The sequence below is a fragment of the Rutilus rutilus genome (assembly GCF_951802725.1).
Source record: "Rutilus rutilus genome assembly, chromosome: 15".
Taxonomy (NCBI): domain Eukaryota; kingdom Metazoa; phylum Chordata; class Actinopteri; order Cypriniformes; family Leuciscidae; genus Rutilus; species Rutilus rutilus.
Window position 1 is genome coordinate 25457701 of NC_140220.1, and position 23096 is coordinate 25480796.

The 23096-nt window shown below is 37.4% G+C and overlaps 1 protein-coding gene across 2 annotated transcripts; it reads left to right on the forward strand.

Annotated features, from left to right (window-relative positions):
- The first annotated feature begins 7689 nt into the window (after window positions 1-7689).
- On the forward strand, window positions 7690-18733 carry aqp4 (aquaporin 4). 2 transcript variants are annotated; one of them, XM_084432530.1, is made up of 5 exons: window positions 7690-7852; window positions 11387-11807; window positions 12278-12442; window positions 13555-13635; window positions 17801-18733. In XM_084432530.1, exons 1-5 carry the CDS (start codon window positions 7821-7823, stop codon window positions 18071-18073), a joined length of 972 nt encoding a protein of 323 aa, XP_084288656.1. In that variant the 5' UTR covers window positions 7690-7820; the 3' UTR covers window positions 18074-18733. The 2 variants fall into 2 exon arrangements, with proteins under 2 accessions (XP_084288656.1, XP_084288655.1); XM_084432529.1 differs by lacking the exon at window positions 7690-7852 and adding an exon at window positions 8624-8977 and having other exon boundaries at window positions 17801-18192.
- Window positions 18734-23096: the final 4363 nt, after the last annotated feature.

Sequence of the window (23096 nt, forward strand, 5' to 3'; positions counted from 1 at the left end):
ATTTATATATGTATTATATAGCAATAGTTTATTCTAAGTTTACTCAAGTGGAAGAATGTGACTAATAAACGTAGGCCTACTAGCACTATGCATTATATTTTGAAAAAGAAGTAATTATCTTAATATCAAAACCTTAAATTTCCTCTGGACTCAATGATAAATACATGACTGACCGTTGGAACGAACCATAAAAACTAGAAAATCGCATTCATGACGATTTATGGTGATTTTATTTCCGTTAGACCTTTGCCTACATTGACGCTGATGCTTTAAAGAGGAGGGGCTCCCCTGTTCCAAGATGGCGGCTCTATTGACGCATTCGTTCCAATGAACTGCCGTATACAAGGCGACATCTAGTGTTTATATCTATGTCAATTACCAAACTGGTTCCGCGTGTTTATCACACTACATACAGCAAATAAAAATTATTAATTATGAAGGCTATATTCAAATAAATTGATAATATAAAATTTTCTTCAAAACTATCTAAATGTTTAATGCCTGTAGGATTAAAATGTAATGCTTTTTAATGCCATTTAAGGCCTTATAATTTTCGCAAAATCCATTTAATGACTTTTAATGCTTTTTAATGCCCCCGCGGAAACCCTGTCGAAATGTCCCTGGAACGTTTGAGAAATGTGTACATTGTGAGCTTTATGTGTATCTCTGCCTGTCAGTGTGTTCGTGTAGGATTGTGCGTGTGTGTGCGTTCGTCTGCAGGTTTCTGTGTCCGTGTTAAAGTGTGCTGCTGCTCTCTGGAGGTTGCTGTGAGCACTTCTGACTGAAGTCTTTATCCGAAGAGTGCTTTATACTCTTTAGTCACTAGGGGCCGCTGTAGAGCATCATTTCTTGCTTTGTTTGTGGGCTTTTTTGCAGGAAAGAAAGTGTGTCACTTTATGTCAGTGTGCCAAATCATTAGAACGGCCCTTTCAAAGCACAGAAAGAAAGGATTTTATCTCACATTTATTAGTCTTCTTTCTCTTCCTTTTTAAAAAAAGTCTTCTTCTTTCAGTCTTCTGTCCTACTTCACATTTAAACCCTGAGGAGAAAGGCGCTACTGCTTATTGTCCCAATTGAGAGACGCTACTGCTTATTGTCTCTGCGTCCCCTGCTGTGGCTCATTGTGTGGCATTCTCAACAAATCAGAGCGTTGTCATCCTTCACTTCCTGTGCATGCATGAACGCACAAATGCACAGCAAACACATTTCATGTCAGGAACCCAGCTGAAAAATACATCTTAAACTAGCCAAAGCTGGTTTGCTGGTCTGTTTGGCTTGTTTAATATGCACTTGTAATGTACTTCAAATCTTAAAAATTATATTAATAAAAAATAAACTGTACTTGCAGATATTATTAATGAGATAAAAAGCCACTTACGTGTACTTAGAGTACTCTGTCATAGACTTTGTTGCGCATTTAAGTACACTTTTAAAAAGCTCACTTTGTAATGATTTCAAATTAAAAGTTTTACTTTAAATCATTGTTTTAATAATCTTACAGTCATTTTGATGTGTAGACTAACATACATAAAGCACATGTAAAGGCCTTGATCATAATTTATCTAGTATGTTATTTGATATTACATTTAAAGTTACTAAATTTTAAATGTAGGCTACTACATTGCAACTTCATCATTACAAATGTGTAATAATATGAATGTTTAAATACACGACATACAAGTTTCAGTAAATGCCAGTAAAGTATATTTTAGTTTATAAATGCTTGACAGTATTTCTGGCAGTACACGTTAACCATATTTTTAAAGACAATAGAAGTAATTATGATATTACATATAAAGATGTAGGCTACTTAAGTTCTACTTAAATGGGGGGGGGGGGGGGCGGGGAAGCAGACAGCTAATTCATTTAAATGCAATTAAGTGTCCAAAAGCATTACATTCATTTCACAGTTAAATCTGCAGTTTGTAACTTTTTTGGGTTAAAAATGATCCAAAATCATTTTTTGAGCAAGTACATAACCAGCCAGTGTTCAAAACTATCTGCTTGCCTTAGCTCGATTCAAAACGGTAAGCTTGTAATTATGTTTTCAATTCCAGTGATACTGGTGGATTTCCGCGGGAAATTCGAGCATGTCTTTCCCTTAGTTGGTCAGAACAAAAGTGGATGTTACTTACTTGTTCAGATGACATTGTCCGGTGAAAATTCTTATGTTGGTCATACTTCCAAAAAGTAGAATCTGTGATTCTGAATGACAGGATCCACACCATCGCGCGGTGACTGACAGACCCAATTCTCCTCAAAACATTGGATTCATCCGCGCTGTGCCGTGCCGAGACACAACCCACGTAAATAAAGTTGATAATTCTGCGAATAACTGCAATTGCAGATTTCGAACAGAGATGGCGACAAAGAGGAAAAACTACAGACTGCAGCTTTAACTATATTATTTAAAGCATATTATTTCTATAATAATTACTCTTTTTATAATTTTGCTGAAGTGTAAGCTGGATTTAAGAACACAAAAATGAAGTTATTTGTGTTTCATTGCTTTGTTTGAACACTTGGGATCTTCTGTTATATCCGCGACACAGTGGTGCTGAAATATAAAAGTGATTTAATTGGTGAATTTAGTTTCAGTGCATCAACTGAACTGATATGGAATGCATCCCAACTCTGCAATCTGCTCAGACATCTTGTTTTGAAATCTGTGAGCTGAACACAAAGAGAATGAAACAGTGTTGATTGAGTGGATCAGATGAGCTACATGAGTTATAGATGGCTACCTCCAGGCAGGTGGTCTTCTGGTGGATATGACACCCCCTACAAAGTGCCAGCCTACCGGCTCCGTTTCTAAAAATAATGTTGCTGCAGATGTAAATCATATGGACATCACGTTAAAAATAATCCATGGCAAAGGTGAAGAGTTCAAAGTGCTTTTCAGCCACTTTTAAAGGCTTAGTTCTTTAAAATATCTTCGGTTATTTGCAGAGGATGCATTAACAAGAGTTCTTAACCAATGTTTTGCTCTTTAGAATTAAATTGGTTAAATTACACAAATATACTTTTATGTATATCTCATTTTATTAACCAATGTCTTTGCTGCTGACATTCAATGATCCAACTTTTAAAAAATGACTTTCGAGAAACATCACATTTGTTTCATTTTATTATTTTTTTTGAAGTAAGTGTTAAACATTTTGCTGCGTCTTATTCTTCTGCAATCCAGAACGGTTTGTTTGAGCTGTACTCTACAGTACAGACTTGAATTTGCATTTCCTTCAGCCTGAGGCTTATTCATTTCACTTTTGGTGTGAAAGGGCCTTTTAAATTAGCCAAAAATAGAACTTTTTGTTGTTGCTGTTAAATAAGGCTCAATCCCAATTCACCCCTTGCCCCTACCCCTCCGTTTTGCGCGTTCCCGTGAAGGGGTAGGGTTGTCTCGATTCTCTTTTGGTTGGAGGGGTAGGGGTAAGGGGAAGGGCCAGATAGCCCTTGAAACGAAGATTTTTCGGGACCACACTTCAAACGAAGGGGTATGAGAAATGTACCTGCATACACCGGCTACAGAGGCAACATGACTGCCAATAATCATTTTCTTTATGTCACATTCAATCTTGTGTTCATATTTACGGTCATGTTATTCAAATAAACGGTTGCAAAAAAATCGCTAAAGTTCGTTAACAATATGACGCGTGTAAAAAGCAAAAGTTTGAAGCGAAGTGGACGCACGAATGAGGCGAATTCACGTCCACCGCGCCGCGCTAAACGCCTCATTCGCGCCGCAAGACCTCCAGACGCGCGTAAACGCGTCTTAAAGCCTGTTTTATGCTTCTGCGTCGAACTTACGTCGTAGGCTGTGTGTAGCGCGCGTACCCTTCGGCGTACCCTGACGTGCACCTCTCCAAAAATGTAATAAAGGCCTCATTATACTTCTGCGTCGGATATACGCCGGAGCCTCTACGCTGTAGGCAACACGTTGGTTTTCATTTATACTTCTGCGTCGTTGTCCGTGTTCACGCGCGCAGAGGGAGCATGTGAAACCCGAGGGAGCGGTCCTAGCAGACCAATCACAGCGCTTGCGTCCGCGTAGAGTTGACGCGTTAAGCCTGTTTTATACTTCTGCGTCGAACTGCCGCCGTAGCTACGTCGTAGGCTGTGTGTAGTGCGCGTACCCTTCGGCGTACCCTGACGTGCACCTCTCCAAAAATGTAACAACGCGTCAATTCTACGCGGACACAAGCGCTGTGATTGGTCTGCCAGAACCCCTCCCTCGGGGTTTCATGCTCCCCAGGTGCGCGCCAACGCGGACAACGACACAGAAGTATAAATTAAAACCAACACGTTGCCTACGGCGTATAGGCTCCGGCGTATGTCCGACGCAGAAGTATAATGAGGCCTTTATTACATTTTTGGAGAGGTGCACGTCAGGGTACGCCGAAGGGTACGCGCGCTACACACAGCCTACGACGTAAGTTCGACGCAGAAGTATAAATTGGGCTTTAACATTGAAATCACTCGCGCCAGACGCTCTATTCGCGTTTGGTGTGAACTCAGCATTAGGCGTCGAAGATATCGTCATCTCCGTTGTATAAAATAGAATTGGGATTGGGCCTAAGTAACACAAACTGGCCAAATTAATTAATTAGTAATGCAATTATTAAATTTTTTATGAAGTAACTTTCTAACACTGCTAAATATTGTCATGAACTGCTCCGAAATACATGGGTTGAGGATCCAAGTGCAATTTTATTTGGGTAATCCAAAAATCATAATTCAAATAACAAGCAAGAGATCACAAACACTGGGCAAACAATCCAAACCATAATGGAGTCCAAATCACAGGCAAACAGGAAAACCCAAGAAACCAGGCAGGTGATCAAAGCACACACACTCCAAATTGCAATGTGACACAAACAAGACTTTGCAACGAGTGACAGAAAGAAACGGGCTTAAATAGGCAGAGCTAACCATATAATGGCACACAGGTGGAAGGGATCAAACAATAATGAGTCTAGGCAATGGGTTATGGGAATTGAAGTTCATGATGGGAAAGCAAGGGACTAGGGAGGAGTGCCCTCTGGTGGAGCTCAAAGACACTCCAGCTGGTGGACATATTGATTGTTTGTTTATTAGGCCTACTAGTTATTTATTTTCTCTCCTTCAAGAGGACAGTATCTTCTTGCCAGGCTGTTGTTTCATATAGAGAGAGAGAAGTAAGAGGGGGGAGGGATCATTGTAGAATGCAATATGGCAAAATAACAAAAGATACCATCTCAGGCATTTAAAAACCTAAACAGGCATTTAATTCTCACAAACAGAACATTTTTATGTTTTGAAGGCCCATGTTATTTCCTTCTAATTAGTTTGCAATTCATCATCAGCCCACTGCCACAGGATCAAAGGCATTTTCCTCCATTTCCCTTAAGGCAAGAGTATTTCTGTGTCTCTGGGATTCTAATATCATAATGCATTGCACCGTAATGCTCAAGCCAAGTGTCCATTACTATGTAGGTAAAGTTCTGTGGCAGATTTGATGTTTGTGTTCGCAGTGTTCACGATGTCCCCCGCGTGGCTGATTGTTCTGTTTCTGCTCTGGGACACTGGGAGTGAGTGAGTAAACATATACGCTTGCCCACATGCTGTTCCCACAATGCTACATGTCTGAATAGAGCGTGATGTTCCACAAACACACGGTCAGATCCGCTGTGAAGGGATACTAATGCAGACCACAGAGTGGAAAAGAATGTAACAAAATGAGTATTCTGCAGTATTCAATTCAATACCTTGTTACAATTAGCAGACAGTCGGCTACCCCCAAAACATTATTTTAATATTTTTTAAAAAGATATGATAATCATGAAAAGACTACAGTTTCCCTAAGCAAGCCAAGAATGTCCTGTATTACGTAAACTAAATAATTTCATGGTTTTTTTTTTTTTTAGTTAATGCTATAAATGTACATTTTTATGTACTGAATAAATATATATTAGTTTTTACCTTAATACTTTCATTTTTAATGTATACAGTTCCTCTTTTAGGAAAATAAACAAAATTATGAAGAACCAAAATGTTCCAAAAAAAACAAAAACAATTCCCAACATACTTTTCCAAAGCACAAAATGTTTCCACTATTCCAGTAAATCCTGATTAATTATTTCTTTCTGATCTGAATTTCTTAATTGATTCTTTCATATTGATCATAAATCCCAGAATCAACAGTGGCAGATGAAGGTAAATCTGACCATCAGAAAAGAAATATTTCCACACCCAGGCTCTGTTGTGTTTTTTCCCTCCATTTTCTGGAGCTCTGAATTACATCATTATGTAAGAATGGAAAGCCGTTCATTCATGTGTATAATAATGAGGATTTTCACATTCATATAGAAAAACACACATCTCCCGCCGCCTTTACCCCTCCAAAGCCATTGCAAATTCCAACATAACAAAGAGAGAAATCTTTATGCAATTATGATGACTTTATACAGTGCTTAATCTGGCTTGCGTTGTTGGCTTTAGTTTAGATCAGCGCACTGCAATTATTACCAGTGTGTATTTATGTGCGTTTGTTTTCTCGTGACTTGGATTGAGTCTGAATATTATCAGGGATGACTTTTAATGATTTTATAATCCATCTGCCATAATGTAAGAGAACATATGCTTGAACAGCTCAGAGAGGGAATGAGAAAATGAAATGTGGAACACTGACAGCACAGTTAGTTAATTGTTCATCATTACAGCAGTTACTGCAGGACAAACATGGATCCTGGCAGAAACTGTATGGAAATTGTGTTTACACTTGTGTGTGACACACAAATACACAATGAGGAATTGTTTCCGAGTCTCCTACTAATGAGCACATCAAGTTCTGAGAGGATATAACACATTCACACACTGCCCGTAATATTCAGCAGCATATTCCATTATTTATTTAACAGACGTCCCAGTGAATGTTCACACCTTTCATATAACCCTGCCAATCAAAAAAAGAGAGAGAGAGAGAGAATTAAACAGCTGCTTCCCACACTACAATGACAGTTCTTCTGGCAGCCCTCCGACACCCCGAATCCTTCAGCATTTTCTCCATCGGACATGATTCTCTTCAAAGGCTTTTCACAAACTAGTTAAACAAATGCATTCGACCTCAACCAGAAAATCTGTTGGATCCTGACAGACAGGCATACACACAAACAGCACTCCTTTAGAGTCACACATTCAGTTCAACGAACATATTCACTTGATAACACTCAGGTGGGAAGAATTCTTCACTTTTACGCCCCGTCCAGACTGTGGCACTGTGAGGTTACAGCACTCTGAGGTGTTGTGCTTGGAAATGGACTGTTGTTTTGTGTCTGAAGTGGTTACAATTGACTCTGGGCACAAGAAACAAATCAGAGCTTTTTTCATCCTCAGGGGACACATCTAATATATATTGTGCGTACCGCACAATGCAAAGGAAAATATTTGCATCAACGAGACTGGGTGTTTTGGATGAGGCCGAGTCAAAATTTGGGGTTGGTAAAGTTGTTTTTTTTTTAGAATTGAATACTTAAATTCAGCAAGGATGCATTCAGTTGATCAAAAATATTACAAATTTATAATGTTATGATGTTAAATATTTCATAGATAGATAGATAGATAGATAGTTTTGCCTTTGATGGTATCTGTGTGCGATACCATGAGGCGAGTGCTGCATGTGTGAGTGGTTTGTGTCACTGGTCTAGTCAGTGCTGTCAGATCAATTGTGCCGAAAGCTTCATCTCTCTGTGCTTTGGTCTCTCCGCTCTGATTTGACCATGAAGAGCCGGTAACATAACACTGACAGAGGAGCACACTAAGCTGCCAGACAGTCTGAGGAAGGCATGACAAGCTGTGGAGCCCTGGACAGATTCAGGTGAGTTCAAGAGCAAAAGTGCTAGATCACTGTGCAGAATAGGATGTACTGATCTCTTAATTTAAAATAATATTGCATTGGTGGAGAAATATTTGCCTATAAAGAGTCTGCAATTTAGAAACTTGATTTTTTGTTTCATGTTTGTCCAGTTTATTGAAAATAGAAAATGTTTCTATATGAGCTCACTATCTGATGTATGAGGTTCAAACACAAGTCCCTCCATAAATCAAGATAAACAAGGACATATAAATATACCTAAGGAGTGTAAAAATGTAATGTCATAATATGAATTAGGCAGACAAGTGCACCCTAATTATAATCTGGCATTCTTGAGGCTCATCAATTCATTTTCATTGCTTGTTTGTTTGTTTGTTTGTTTGTTTGTTTGTTTATTTACTTACTAGGCCTACATATTTATATTGCTGTTGTTGTTGTAGTATTTATATACTAGAGTTTTAATTATGAATTATTACAAATATTTAAGATTTGTTGCATTAGTTAGTTAGTTAGTTACATTATAAAAAAAAGCTGCTGCCTTGAATTTTTAAGTACAACCAACTTGGAGGTTTAAGTCATTTCAATTAAATATTACATTAAACTGACTTTAAAAAAATAGTTGAAACTTATTTAAAAAAAGCTAAAACATTGTTTAACTTAACATTGAGTTAAAGCAATGTAAAAACATTTGTTGTCATAACTTATTGATCATAGCCTATAGCCCAATTTGTTACAGTGTTTAGTTAGTCTCATGCGCAGCACCGCTCGCTCTTTGAGGAAGGAGTGAAAGCTTACTGTCGTTATGATAAAAAGCACGACGCGAAGGCACGTAACAGCGAGTAGTTTCATGTGGTCGTGTTTAATTGAACTTAATAGTTTTGATAGGTGCACCGGGGAAACGCGCGCGTGTGTGTGTGTGAATCAGAGGGAGGAGATGCTGAACAACACGAAGACTCACACACATATTGATCAGTAAATGAGCACGCGCTGTAACTGATCATCACACCTATCCTGTTGTTCAGATGTCTTGTTTGAGGTAGACTTCTCCCACTGAGAGGATGCTTGTTCAGGGATGAGAAAGGCGTTTTCGCGGGTCTCGGTTCCTAACAGAAGTCGTAGCTTTCTTCGGTAAGTTAGTTTGTTGATTTTGTCTCCATAGTAAGAAGTTTTGGTTTGTAAAGGTTAAATGTTCACATGACGTTTAGTTGGCTTCACCTGCCAGGCAAGGCAACACATCCCTGATCCCCGAAATGAACGTTTAAAATCATCCAATCATCGTCATCTTATTTCATAGAGAACCGTTTAATGTAAACTGCGACGGAAGTGTTTGTCAGTTTCCCCCAAAATTCCATAGTCATTATATTTTCACTTGATATTTTCACTTGCTGTTCTGCATTATTGCATAGCCTACTATATTTTAAAGCAGTCGATGTTTTGTTGGTCTTAGCTAGTTTTTTTTTTTTTTTTCGAGTATGGATGTAAAAGCCAAATGAAAGTTTTTGAAAGTTTCAAACAACTAAGAAGCATCTGCATCTTCTGCATATGGTTAAAAAAGTACATTATGTCATCATTTATTCACCCTCAAGTTGTTCAAACCTGTATGAACACAATCTGAGTTTCTTCTGCTGAACACAAAGGAAGATATTTTGAAGAATGTTGGTAACCAGACAGTTGATGGACCTCATTGACTTCCATAGCAGGGGGGAAAAATACTATAGTCAATGGGGTAAATCAACTGTTTGGTTTCTGACATTATTCAAAATATCTTCCTTTGTGTTCAGCAGAAGAAAGAAACTCATAAAGGTTTGAAACAACTTGAGGGTGAGTAAATGATGACAGAATATAAAAAAATTAAGTGAACTATACCTTTAAATTGATGTTGCTGACAGTAAACAATACAAAGTTATCAAAGTTTACAGTAATAATTGTAGATATCGTGTTAGAAACTATGGTTACCATGGTCTTTTTTTATGTATTTTGTATATTCCACAACAAAGGGCCTAGTTTTTCTTTCCTCGTGATGTTTTCAGTGTCCTCGTAATTAGTGTTGCTAATGATGTGCATTCTATATGCATTTTTCTGATGTATAGCCTACTGAACAGTTGGTGTTTGGTTAATAATAGATCCATTTTGTTATTGGAATTTTTCCGTGGAATTTTTGAAAGGAAACTGAGGCCACTCTAATTAGATGAATTTCCACTTGGAAGGAGCGCACAGATTAACTGCATGAAGAGACAAACAAAACCATGCAGAAATAGATCAAAACACTATAACAGTCTTTTATACTAGGATGCTTGAAAATAGTTTTTCTGTATATTCTCTTACTATTCTCACTCATTAAATGCAATAATTTTCTTTCCTCCACAGTATATAACAATTACAGTAGGGTCCAAATGTTCACAAATCTGACATAAAAAAAAAAAAAGTTGTAAGATTTTTAAAACAAACATTATAACATGTAGAAACATTATGTAAGACACTGTTCTTAGGTCAAACAAGTACATTTGTGACATTGACCATTCCACTGTACAGATAGTAAAAAAAAACAAAGATGCACTTTGGATCATCTCAAATCATGCTGGATCACATGATCATCAGGTTTATACAAACTTGTGGAGTTTATGTGGCTTAAATGCTTTAATTAAAGCGGGCATGACATGAGAAATCAAATTAGAGGTCTTTGTGCCATTAAAACATCTTGCAAGTTTCGTAACTTAAACCGTCCTCCAGAACCTCCAAAAACTACTCATTTTGATATTGAGGGATCTGTGACATCTCATGGGCTATATGTTGCGTATGACTGTGTCCAGAGAGGCATGATACAGTATCCAGATGTGCGTTCAGTTTCTGGCATACTCCACGCACTTTAGTCTCCTGACAACAGGACAAATGGAAGAGTGAAAGAACATTCGATTTGATGCTTCCAGTTTAAACAGCTTGTTTGCGTCTTTGTACAGGCTTCAGAAAGATCCCGGCGTTAGAAACAAGTGGATGGTTTTATTGGTTTATTTTAATGCCCTCCTGGATCTCTTCGGAGTATTATATTGTTTGTTCGGAGCCTATGGTTTTGTCAGTGAGGCACAGTGTAATGGAGAGTTCGCAAACAAACTTTTGTTGAAAGATAAAGCAGCGAACTGTATTGGATCTGACAGCAGAGTAAATGATTTCATAATGTTTTGTCTGTAAATGATGGTTTTATATGGATAATGTTTATGTTTTCAAAACACTTACTCACACATGCAATAGCGAGTGGGTGTTGATACTGTTTCTTATGCAGTGACGTTAGCTAATCATAAAATCAGCCGTTCACTGACAAGCCTTAAATGAGCCATATATATATATATATACTTTTTTAATTTTTTAGTGAACATCAAGGAACATGTTAAAATAATAACCCCTTTAAAGCAAAAGTATGACATTCCAAATTCAGAAAAAATGTACACCAGAAGTGTACTCGTGGTCTTATGGTATGAATGGGTATGAATCACAAATACATATCACTAACATTTTTTCTCTCTCTTATTTTATTCCTTTAAGGAGGTGTGTGTCGTCTTGCTCATGCAATAACCGTGTCATGGCAGCCTTCAAGGGTGTGTGGACTCAGGAATTCTGGCGAGCGGTTTCGGGGGAGTTTTTAGCCATGATAATATTCGTGCTGCTTAGTCTTGGATCCACAATCAACTGGACAGCAAAACAGGAGAACCCTCCACCTGCCGACCTCGTCCTCATCTCTCTCTGCTTTGGCTTATCCATCGCAACCCTCGTCCAGTGTTTCGGGCACATCAGCGGTGCCCACATCAACCCGGCCGTTACAGCGGCGATGGTTGCCACGCGGAAGCTGAGCCTGGCAAAGGGTGTTTTTTATTTGTTGGCACAATGCCTGGGGGCAATAGTGGGGGCGGCCATCTTGTATGGAGTGACACCAGAATCAGTGAGAGGAGGATTGGGAGTGACTTCTGTGAGTATTTTTTAATTAGAGGGATAGTTCACCCAAAAATGACTTGTCTTTTTTTTTTTTTTTGTCCGTGCAATGAAAGTCAATAGGGTCCTGTTTTGTTTTGGACCCCATTGACTTTCATTGTATGAGCAAAAAGCACTCGAGTCATTCTTTAAAATATCTTCCACAAATGTGTTCGGCAGAAGAAAAAGTCATACAGAACAACATGAGGGTGAGTAAATGATGACAGAGTTTTTGGTTTTGGGCAATCGCTTTAAGGCAGTTGATTAGAAGTTTTACACCTGGTTAAACTCATCAGTCATTAGTAGAGTACTCAATAACCTAAATTAGGCATGTCTCATTAATGTGATGTGATCCTTAAAATTTGTATGTGGTAGGGGCCTCCAGGAGAATGATTGAAAAACACTGGTGTCGAGCAAGTATTCGATAAAGCTCACGCTATACAAATATCTCACTGTCGCCCCTTGCAGGTCAATACTGAAATCTCCACTGGTCATGCCATTGTGATAGAGCTCATAATCACTTTTGAGCTTGTCTTCACTGTCTTTGCCACCTGTGACCCCAAGCGCAGTGATCTTAAAGGTTCGGCAGCGCTGGCTATTGGTCTGTCGGTGTGCATCGGCCATCTGTTTGCTGTGAGTATTTCCTGATTTGCACCACTAGAAAACATTCAATTAATTGTGTAAAATTGCATTGCCATTTCATGCGCTTTCCGAAGCATGTTTCTTATGAGCGCTTTAACTTAACTGAAATTTTCAATCCTGCACTGTCAAGCACATTTTTAAGCAGTGCTTGAAGATCTTTATCCTATAAAGATTAGTCTCTTGAGGTGTATCTGCTTAGTTCTCCTTTGGAGAATTTGTAGCCTAGCTACAATCCCAAGTGATAGTGTTATTTCCATGCCAATAATCCCAGCAGAATCTGCAGGTGAGGTGTTTATATGAAAGCTCATCTGTGTTGCTAAGAAAGTTGGCATGAGAGCGGGATGCCCTCTACATGCCCTCATGCATTTAGGTCTGGCACTGAGACAAACTCTACTTAAGACCCTTTAGAGCAGATTTATGATTTAAAGAGCCAAACCACTGTCACTCTGCTCACTCATTCCTCCCATCTCTCACATTGTTTCTTTGCATTTCTTCTGCTCTTCCTTTTAGAGTCTCTTCTCAAAATTCCATGCCAGGCTCATTTGAAATGTGCCTGTGGCGACTTTTCTGCGAAATAATATCATGTTGCTTCTTGCATATTTCACAACCCTCTCAGAGTGAAATGTCCAGTGAGTGGTGCTAAAAGTGTGTTGGTTTTAACATATGAACATGATTCTGGCAAAGTTTTATTATTTTGGTTTATTACGTTGAATGGAGATAAAAGGTCAATGCTCAATTGTGTTTGAAATTAACGTACCACACTAAACCTAAATGATAGTGTTAACAAAAGCAAGCATGAGATAACGTTCTCTGAAGGAACAATGCATTTTAGCCTACTTATTGAGTGTTGAGGAGTGCTGTATCATGTAAGTTGCAAAGCAAGTTTACTACATCAGAAAATCCATACGTATGGAGCTGGTTATGTGATGTAAATGTCAAAATGTATTAGTATACAAATCACGCTGTAGGGTAAAAGTGTTTTGAGGTCATACTCATAATAACATAGTGCTGTGCAAGAAATCGCACAAAATTTCCAATAAACCTTTGTTGCAAAATTCATGCAATTCATAACAAGTGTAACACGTTTTGTCTGTGTGTTTCAGATCCCGTACACTGGAGCCAGTATGAATCCAGCTCGCTCTTTTGGTCCTGTGGTCATCATGGGAAAATGGCAGGACCATTGGGTAAGATTCACACAATATATTCTCTGTGTGTGGAGAAACTATACGAAGACTCATTAAAGGGATAGTTCACCCAAAAATGAAAATTCTGTCATCATTTACTCACCCTCAAGTTGTTCCAAACCTGTATGAATTTCTTTCTTCTGCTGAACACAAAAGAAGATATTTTGAAGAATGTTGGTAACCAAACTGGCCCATTGCCCCATTGACTTCCATAGTATGGAAAAAAATAATACTATGGAGGTCAATGTGGTCCATCAACATTTTGGTTACCGACATTACAACTTGAGGGTGCGTAATTTTTGGGTAAACTATCTCTTTAAGTTCTTTCTAAACCCTACATTGATATTTATGTGCATAAAGATTCAAGGTCAGCAAGGCCTTTGGAACTGTGATTGATAAAAGTGAAGCTGACGAAAATTTGATTCAATGCCAAAAGTTTTTTAAGAAGAGAATTTTGGCTTTGTTTCACTCCTACAAAGGAGCCTGAACTATATCTGGCGCATGAAGACATTTATCTCTGACCTACCACAGACCTTTGGCATGAATCTTGATATACTGGATTCATTCATTTTGAATATCTCAGTGTAGAACTGTTGTATAAAAGCACCATACTCTCAATCCTGCTGTTGTGCTGAATATCAAACGGCTGCAAGGCATACTGCAGCTCTCTTGCTTGTGCGATTTTCAAATGTCATTCTCCTTGAAACATTACAAAGCAATCTTAAAAGCAGACAGATGTGGCATTCAAAATAACACCGGTACATGACACTGGTTGGTGTGCTCCCTACATGCACATATGAGTGTTATGTATCTTCATGAGTGGTGCGTCTGAGTGACTGCTGCTGTCATCAGGGTTGATACAGGGTCTCCCCTGTGGTGCTGTAACATTAGAAAGGTCAAAACATTTCTTTCATGGAGTGTTTACCGCACTTGCAGCATGCTACACACAGTACCCTTTTCAAGTTGTTGGTGTTAGTTTCATCAATGAAAGATTTTAGAGATTATGAATAAAAGCAATGCATCAGGCGTGAAGCCACGAAGGCCACTCTGGTACTGTTACACTAATGAGAGCTGCTGGTGATCATTATACTGTATATATAATCATTTGGAAATAATGAGATAAACAAAATGAACGGCATTTTTGGACATTGTCCAGGGTTTTGCAGGGTAAATGTATCTGGCCTGTGCTATGCAGTCAGTCGCACCCACTTCTATTTCTGTCATCACAGCAGTTAGTAATCCAGTTTTGGCACACTTTTGGAGTCAATATCCTTGTCACACTGATAAAATGCATATGTCAGACACGGATATAAGAGCAGGACAGATTATTTACTCGGCTGAAAATATAATGAAGGAAAGGAAAGGTAAGGGCATACTTCATAACAAAATTGTTTTTTTCACAATATATTCAATCATATACACAAAATGCAAAACATGATTAACACAGTGGGGTCCAAACATCTGAGACCATATGCTATTTCACATTAAATTTTATTAAATTCAATAGATTTTTCTTTTCATTGCAAATTATAATATTAGCATAATAACAATTTGTGTGAAAAGTTTAATATTCATTATATATAGAGAGCTTATTTATTTTAAATGAATTAAAATAAATATTAAATATAATATTGTATATATATATATATATTATTATATTATGTTATTTATCAGTTGTGGTCAGAATTATTGACACCCCTGGTAAATACGATCAAAGATGGCTGTAAAAATAAATCTGCATTTTTGTATCCTTTTGATCTTTCATTCAAAAAATTTGCAAATATCTAACCTTTCATTGATGTAAAATAATTGAAAGTGGGGGGAAATCACATTATGAAATAAATATTTTTCTCCAAAACACGTTGGCCACAATTATTGGCACCCTTAGAATTTGTTATGAGTAAAATATCTCTGAAGCATATTCCCATTAATATTGACTCAGCACACCAGGGTAACTAGGAACATGAAATTGTCTGGCTATGACTTTTTGTTTCACAGGAGTTTAAATATGAGGAAACTCAAAGGCCAAATTCCCTTAATCATCCATAACAATGAGTAAAACCAAAGAATATAGTTGCAAAACATTGTTGAGCTTTACTACATAGAAAGTGGCTGTAAGAAAATAGCTAAAGCATTGAAAATTCCCATTTCCACCAAGTTTCCAAACTTCCAATCAACTAAAGATGTTATGAATCTGCCAGGAAGAGAAGGAGTGTCTATATTGTCTTAATGCACGGCGAGGAGGAGAGTTTGAGTGGCCAAAGACTCTCCAGGGATCGCAGCTGGAGAATTGCAGAGATTACTTCAGTCTTGGGTTCAGAAAGCCTAAAACAAAACAAAAATCAAACAACCCCTACATCACCATATGCTGTTTGGGAGGGTTTCAAGAAAAATACTCTGCTCTCATTCAAAAACAAACTCCAGTATATTCAGTTGTCAAACTTTAACTTCAAAAGGGACTGGATTCTATGGTCAGATGGAACTAAAAAGAATAGATTTTTGGCAGCAGATCCATCAGATGTGTTTGGTGCAAACAGGGATAAAAGTACCCTATGCCTACAGTTAAATATACCGCTGGATCTTTAATGTTGTGGGCCTATTTTTTTGCTGGAGGTCCTGGACATCTTAGAATAGAATAGAATAGAATAGAATAGAATATTTATTTGTCATTGTAACTGGTACAACGAAATTAAGTACAGTCCTTGTCAAGTGCCAAACATCTAAAAATACAAAAATACTACTACTACATTAATACTAAAAACACATAGGAGACACACTCATGCAGACATCCACATTTAAAAACAGGGCACATGGCCCTTTTGACACAGATCAGTGGTGGGGACTATAATTTAGCAGCATTATTTAATGCACTTATGGCTGTTGGATAAAAGCTGTTTTGTAGTCTATTTGTTCTTGTTTTCATGGACCTATATCTCCTGCCTGACGGCAATAGTCTGAACAGTGTGTGACCGGGGTGTGATGAGTCCTGTATGATGGTTTTGGCTTGTATCTGTATCTTGTATCTTGTTCAGATACATGGCATCGTGGATTCTAGCAAATACCAACAGATTAAAAAAAAGCCTCTGCTAGAAATATTATAAAGGCCCGTGGTTGGATCTTCCATCAGGACAACGGTCCAAAACAAACATCAAATTCAACAAAAATGTGTCACTGAGCACAAAAATAAGCTTCTACCATGACCGTCCCAGTTCCCTGACCTGATGAGTGGGCTGAAGAGGAGAAGCACCAACATGGATCTGGGAATGTGAAGGGTCTGGAGAGATTCTGTATGGGGGAATGGTCTCTGATCTCTTGTCAGCTGTTCTCCAAACTCATCAGGCATTATAGGAGAAAACTGTTTCTCTGTTTCTTAAGCTGTTATGTTGGAAAAAGGAGGTTGCAAAAAGTATTTAATAAAAGGGTGCCAATAATTATGGCCAACATGTTTTGGAGAAAAGCATTTATTCATAATGTGATTTCCCCCCCACATTCAATTATTTTACTTCAATGAAAGGTTCGATTTTTGCGAATTTTTTTGAATGAAAGATTAAAAGGATAAACAATGTAAATTACTTTTTACAGCCATCTTTGATCATATTTACAAGGGGTGCCTTTAATTCTGTCCACAACTGCATATAAATGCAGATATATCTATATTAAATATTTCTTATTATTTTTACATAATAAAATGTCTTAATTGTTTTCATTATTTAATTAATTTAATACATTTAAAGTAAATGAATGAAAAGAAACTTAATTGGTGCAGAATCTGAAATATTTCTTATTAATTTTACATAATTTTACATAATAACATTTCTTCATTTTTTTTTCAAAATCCTAAAACTCACAATTTGAGCGAGAAGTTAAATTAATTAATACAACTTAATTAAAAGAAGTGTATTAGAAGAAATCTTAAATATTATACACTGGTGCAGTATCTTTATATATATATATATATATATATATATATATATATATCATTGTATATCTTAATTTTACAGAATAACATTTCTTTAATTCTTTCTAAATCATAAAACTCACAATTTGTGTTAAAAGTTTAATTATTTAATTACATTCAATTAAAAAAAAATACCACAGTATATTTTTGAACAAGATTTATTATTTCTTATTATTTTCTCTCTCTCTCTCTCTCTCTCTCTCTCAGGTATACTGGGTGGGCCCTTTAATAGGGGGCATCCTGGCTGCCGCTGTGTACGAATATCTATTCTGTCCCGACCCTGACCTGAAGCGGCGCTATGCCGACGTCCTCTCCAAGAGCCCCTTCCAAATCGACCCGTATCGGGTTGTGGACACAGAGACGTACCCCAGCGATCAAGCTCAGCTCATGGCCAAGCAGGCAGCGATCCGAGTGCTGGACCTGGAGAGGGCAGAGAAGAAGCGGAGGGAGTCTGCTGGAGAAGTGCTGTCGTCTGTATGACTAGTGAGAGCCACTGAGGAGGAACAGCACAACATTAATGAGCTCAAAGAAACAGATCTGATCTAGAGTCACAGCGTGCTTTTGTGTAGAAATCTTCTACCGAACCACTCCGAACACTTGACTTTAATCATTAAGAATGAGCTAAACCACCTAATGGTCTGTCTTTAAACTCGCTTAAAACGCTCTTCCCTGAATGCCAGTCACAGCCCATAGATCTCATATCCAATAGAATCCACTTTGAAGATTTTAGCCAGTCACTGAACATCCTTTAGCAGATGCACCTCATCAACTACAGAATCAATAACTAAATGGGATTCTCACATCTAAGCAACTGTGACGGTTTTCTTTGGTTTACGGGTTATTACCTGGCAATCAGGGGTTGAGATTAGATCATCACCATAGTAATGCAGACCATTTTCCTTCTCAGTGCACTCTGTATGAATATTAACCCCTTCTGCCCTTTACTTCTGTCCTCACCTTCTCCCTTTTAAATTTAATGTTGTATAGAGAATTTTTATATTTAATTTTTTCCTTAAGGTTATGGATGTTATGTCTTTGAATGTCGCTGTCAGAAATCTGTATAATTGCAACCCTGCATGACTTTTATTTTATTTTTGAGCCTAAAATGCATGACTTTCCCGACACATGCACACAAAACCCGAACACATTGTGTCCCATTGTGTCAGTTCTTTCATATCCAACTCCTAATTGCGTTATTTTAGGCTGATTTATTATCTAGCCATGTGTTGGATGCATACAATTATTTATGTAATCAAGTGATGTATATTAACTGTTTAATAATAATTTGAAAACTGGAGTATTATATTATATTAAAGAAAAATAACGAATTTCTTACGGAAGCCCATTTTACCCACAGAGTTAAAAAATAATAACAATAGGCTTCCATAATAATTCCTTTTTCAACAGGCATTTACATCTCTTTACCAGCAGAGGGCAGCACATCCTTAAACTGCGGCGTAAACCTGAAACTCCAGTTTACCAGATCTTTTTTTTGTACCAGATCTTTTTTTTGTTTGTTTTTTTCTTATGAAATATTGTTTCGGGGACGGTTTAGCTCCTCTTTCCTCTTACATAAATAATTCTCATTTTCAGTTTCACTTTTATACCACTCCCTTCTTTCACTTAGTCAGAATAAGTGTGTATGGTCATGAAAAACCTGGATAGGCCTGTATTGTTTTAATCATTTTAATATTGTTTGATTTCATGGCTTAAAAAAACAGGTAAATTCATAAAAATGTAAAAAGTTGTGTGAGTTACTGTTGAATATAATGATGTTCTAATTATGCTCAGTTAAAAAAAAAAAGTAGTTTGCAATAATTTGTTCTTTACATTTGCAATAAATTTTTGTGATTTATTTTTTAATGTCCTTATCCCATACAACTGAGAAAATAATGGAAAAATCCTGTAAATTCATTGGTTAAAAGCTGCAGCAATCATGGTGTGTATGTGTAGCCTATAAATCAGAATGGGAGGGAGCGAGGAAGTGCAATTTTTTATATTTTTATTTATAATTAAGAAGGTGGTTAATCCCAAGGCTTTTGTTTTGACTGTAACAGAGGCAGCCCTCCACTCTTCAATCCCTCCCTCAGCTATTTATGGAAATTTAAATCTTAATTGCTCCATTTAAATTAATTGGAGAAAGAAAAAACTCAGCAGTTAGTCTGTTAAAATATTTATTTTCCCATGTGACTAAAGGAGATTCTCCATCACAACGCACATAAAGCTGCCCAAACTATACCAGCATCAAAGCTGTGTGTGTGTGTGTGTGTGTGTGTGTGTGTGTGTAAATTATTGTGCATTAATCCAACTTCACAGGCTCAAGTCATTATAGACATTATTTAAACCCCAAAACAAGTGATGAAAATTGCAAAAGCACAGCAAGTCATTTAGACCAATGCACACAGGAAACATACAAAAACATACATGTTTATGCACATACACAAAAGTTGTATGTGACAGTTGAAGCCAGAGGCTAAAAGCAATAAACAATCTGACTATGAATATTCATGCAAGCTCACACTGGGGTTTTGTGTAATATTAAGCAGCCCAATGAATATTCCTGGAGACAAATTAAAGTGATGGGCTGTGTGTGGAAGGTTGTGTCTACATCTTCAAGAATGCCATTCAGATCTGAGAGTGTGACACACATATGGTTTGAGTGGTAAACAGTTTGAGGACTTAAAGAGGCCTTCTTTTACAAAGCTTATTGACGTTTAAGGAAACTGTATGAGTGACTGAAAGCACAAATCACAACCCATTCTCACTCCCAAGGCGTCAAAAACTGAAGCATGGTCAAGCGTCACAATGAAGACGCCAAAGGTGCCCTGCTGCGTCACTCCATGGACGAATTGGGAACTCCATTGCATTCAATGGGAAACCTGTGGCGTCAACAACCCACGTGAATTGTATCAGTAGGAAATCGCGCTGAATAAGTCTCATATTGAACACATCGCGATATTTGGCATCAGTTCCGTGTGCCATATGTTGGTAAGTAGTCATAATATGCTGTCCCAATAATGTTTGATATAATGTCTTTTCTGTTAGTCGATATTAATCAGATTAGCTCCCTCATGTTCAGTCACTGCATTATATCTGTCATTCCACGGAGGCTTTTCGTTTCATTGCTTTCTTACTAAACTACGGTGATTAAACAATGCCTGTCACGTGACGTGCAATTGACCTTCAATCAGTTAAAGTGATGGTTCAGAGTAAAATCAACCTAGGGTCCTTTGCACCATGACCTCGAGCCAAACACCCCCTCAGAAGCTTTTTTTTCCCATTGGTTGAACATTATTAAAGTTAGAGCTTATTTAGAGAAATCAGACGGATGGCTTAGTGCAGGCGCTAATGGATCCAAGGATGTATCTCGTAAATTACCCCACTAATAATGCCCAGAATGGTACCAAACTTCTACAGTAGTACAAATAGGTTCTGTACTCATAAAACGAGGCATTGGAAAGTTTGTAAGTACATCAGGAGTTTATTTAAATAACACTTGCCTGACGGCTCATGCTACTGCTAACCCGGACGTCAACGTCACTTAAGTGGTTTTGGAAAAGCACGTACAGTAAAAGTCGTGGCAGAAAGCGATGCATAAGGATTTAGTGTAATGACGAATTATTCTTTTTTCCGAAGTGTTAACAACTTAGTGTTAACTAATAATTGTTGCAAACTGGCACTACCGACAAAATATTAGTGCATTCCTGGAACTGGGCGTCCAAATGAAGCTCTAAATAAGCTCTAACTTTAATAATGTTCAACCAAGGGGGAAAAAAGCTTCTGGGGCCGGGGGTGTTTGGCTCGAGGTCATGGTGCAAAGGACCCTAGGTTGATTTTACTCCGAACCATCCCTTTAATCATATTCATATCAGGTTCAAAGTAGTACAATTAGTTCCAAAGTGGTATTTGTAGTAGAAGCACAGTAAAAACAACACTTATCATGCTTTTAACCTCAGTAACCTTAGTTTTACTGTGATGGGTGTAGTAAAGGACAGTAATCACAAAACTTACCATGCTTTTACCACATTATTGGTAGTTTTAATGTGACATTTGTTGTAAACGCACAGCAACCACAACACTTACCATGCTTTTACCACAGTAACCTTAGTTGTACTGTGATAGGTGTAGTAAAGGGATAGTAACCACAAGACTTACCATGCTTTTACCTCAGTATTGGTAGTTTAAAAGTGATATTTGTTGTAAATGGATAGTAACCACAACACTTACCATGCTTTTAATGCCTAATGTAAAATCCAATATTTGTTAGGTAAATCAGTACTTTTTCCTTTAAATAATCCTATAGGGGCCTATATTTGACATAATGATATTTTCTTTTCTCTTTTTTCAGCTGAAAAGACCAAAAGGGCCTTTCGGACTTAGTCAACCCATTATTGTTTGAGGAGAAGAAAACGGAGGAGGTGGAAAGCTACAAAGGCAAATATTACCTATGTATGTGTTGGTTTTAACCCTTAATCAAACATTTTATCAAGCATTTGTTGTTTCTTAAAAATGTTCTTACAAAACCCATAGCCCAATCAGTACGAACATAGTCTCAAAGTCTTAATAATTCACAAGATTTAACAAGTTCGTATGATACTAGTACATTTGTACGATACTAGTCAGAGGTGGGACAAAGTCATTGTTATGCAAGTCACAAGTAAGTCTCAAGTCTTTGCCCTCGAGTCCCGAGTCAAGTCGAGTCAAAGATGAGGCAAGTCCCGAGTCGAGTCAAAAGTCAAAGCCAACAAGTCTCAAGTCGAGTCCAAAGTCCTACCATTTTAGTTTCGAGTCATTTCAAGTCCTCTTACCACAGAAATAAAATGTATACAAATCATGTACGTCTGTAAGATTTGTATTTATTTAAACCTCTTTTTATACTTTGATTTATAATCAAATACAGTAAAAAACAGAAAATTTTATTTTCACAAAAAATGCTTGTATTTCAACAGCATATTGCACTAGAACAATGCACAGCATGCAGCTTCAGTCCTGTATTGTATTAACCTCATATTGCAAAACAGTTTAACTTTCAAATAGACATGGGTCGTTTTAGCCTAAACCTTTTTAAACATGTCATCAATAAAATCCTCACTCCTCAAAATTATCACTTCTGAAAAACTGGACCAACCTGATAATATAATTGGAATGTGTGTTGCAGTGCATATGCGGTGCAAGACCAGCACGCGCGATAGTGCTTTCACATATGCTGCGTTTGCAGTGCGTGATCCGCAGCTGTACCACAAATACATACTCACTATTTGTATTTCAAATCCAGAAGTTATTAGCATCTTTTATTTAAAAAAAAAAATTTGTCAGCATTGCGATTCTCTTTGTATACACTCTTTAAAAGACGTATTCACGTTTACTGTAAATACAATTTAAACAACGTATTATTTAATGCATTACTCTTATAGAATTATAGCCTATATTAAGTTGCTCAAACAAGTGGTAAAATATTTAACCATGTACTTATATTAAAATCGCATAGCCTACATTTTAAATA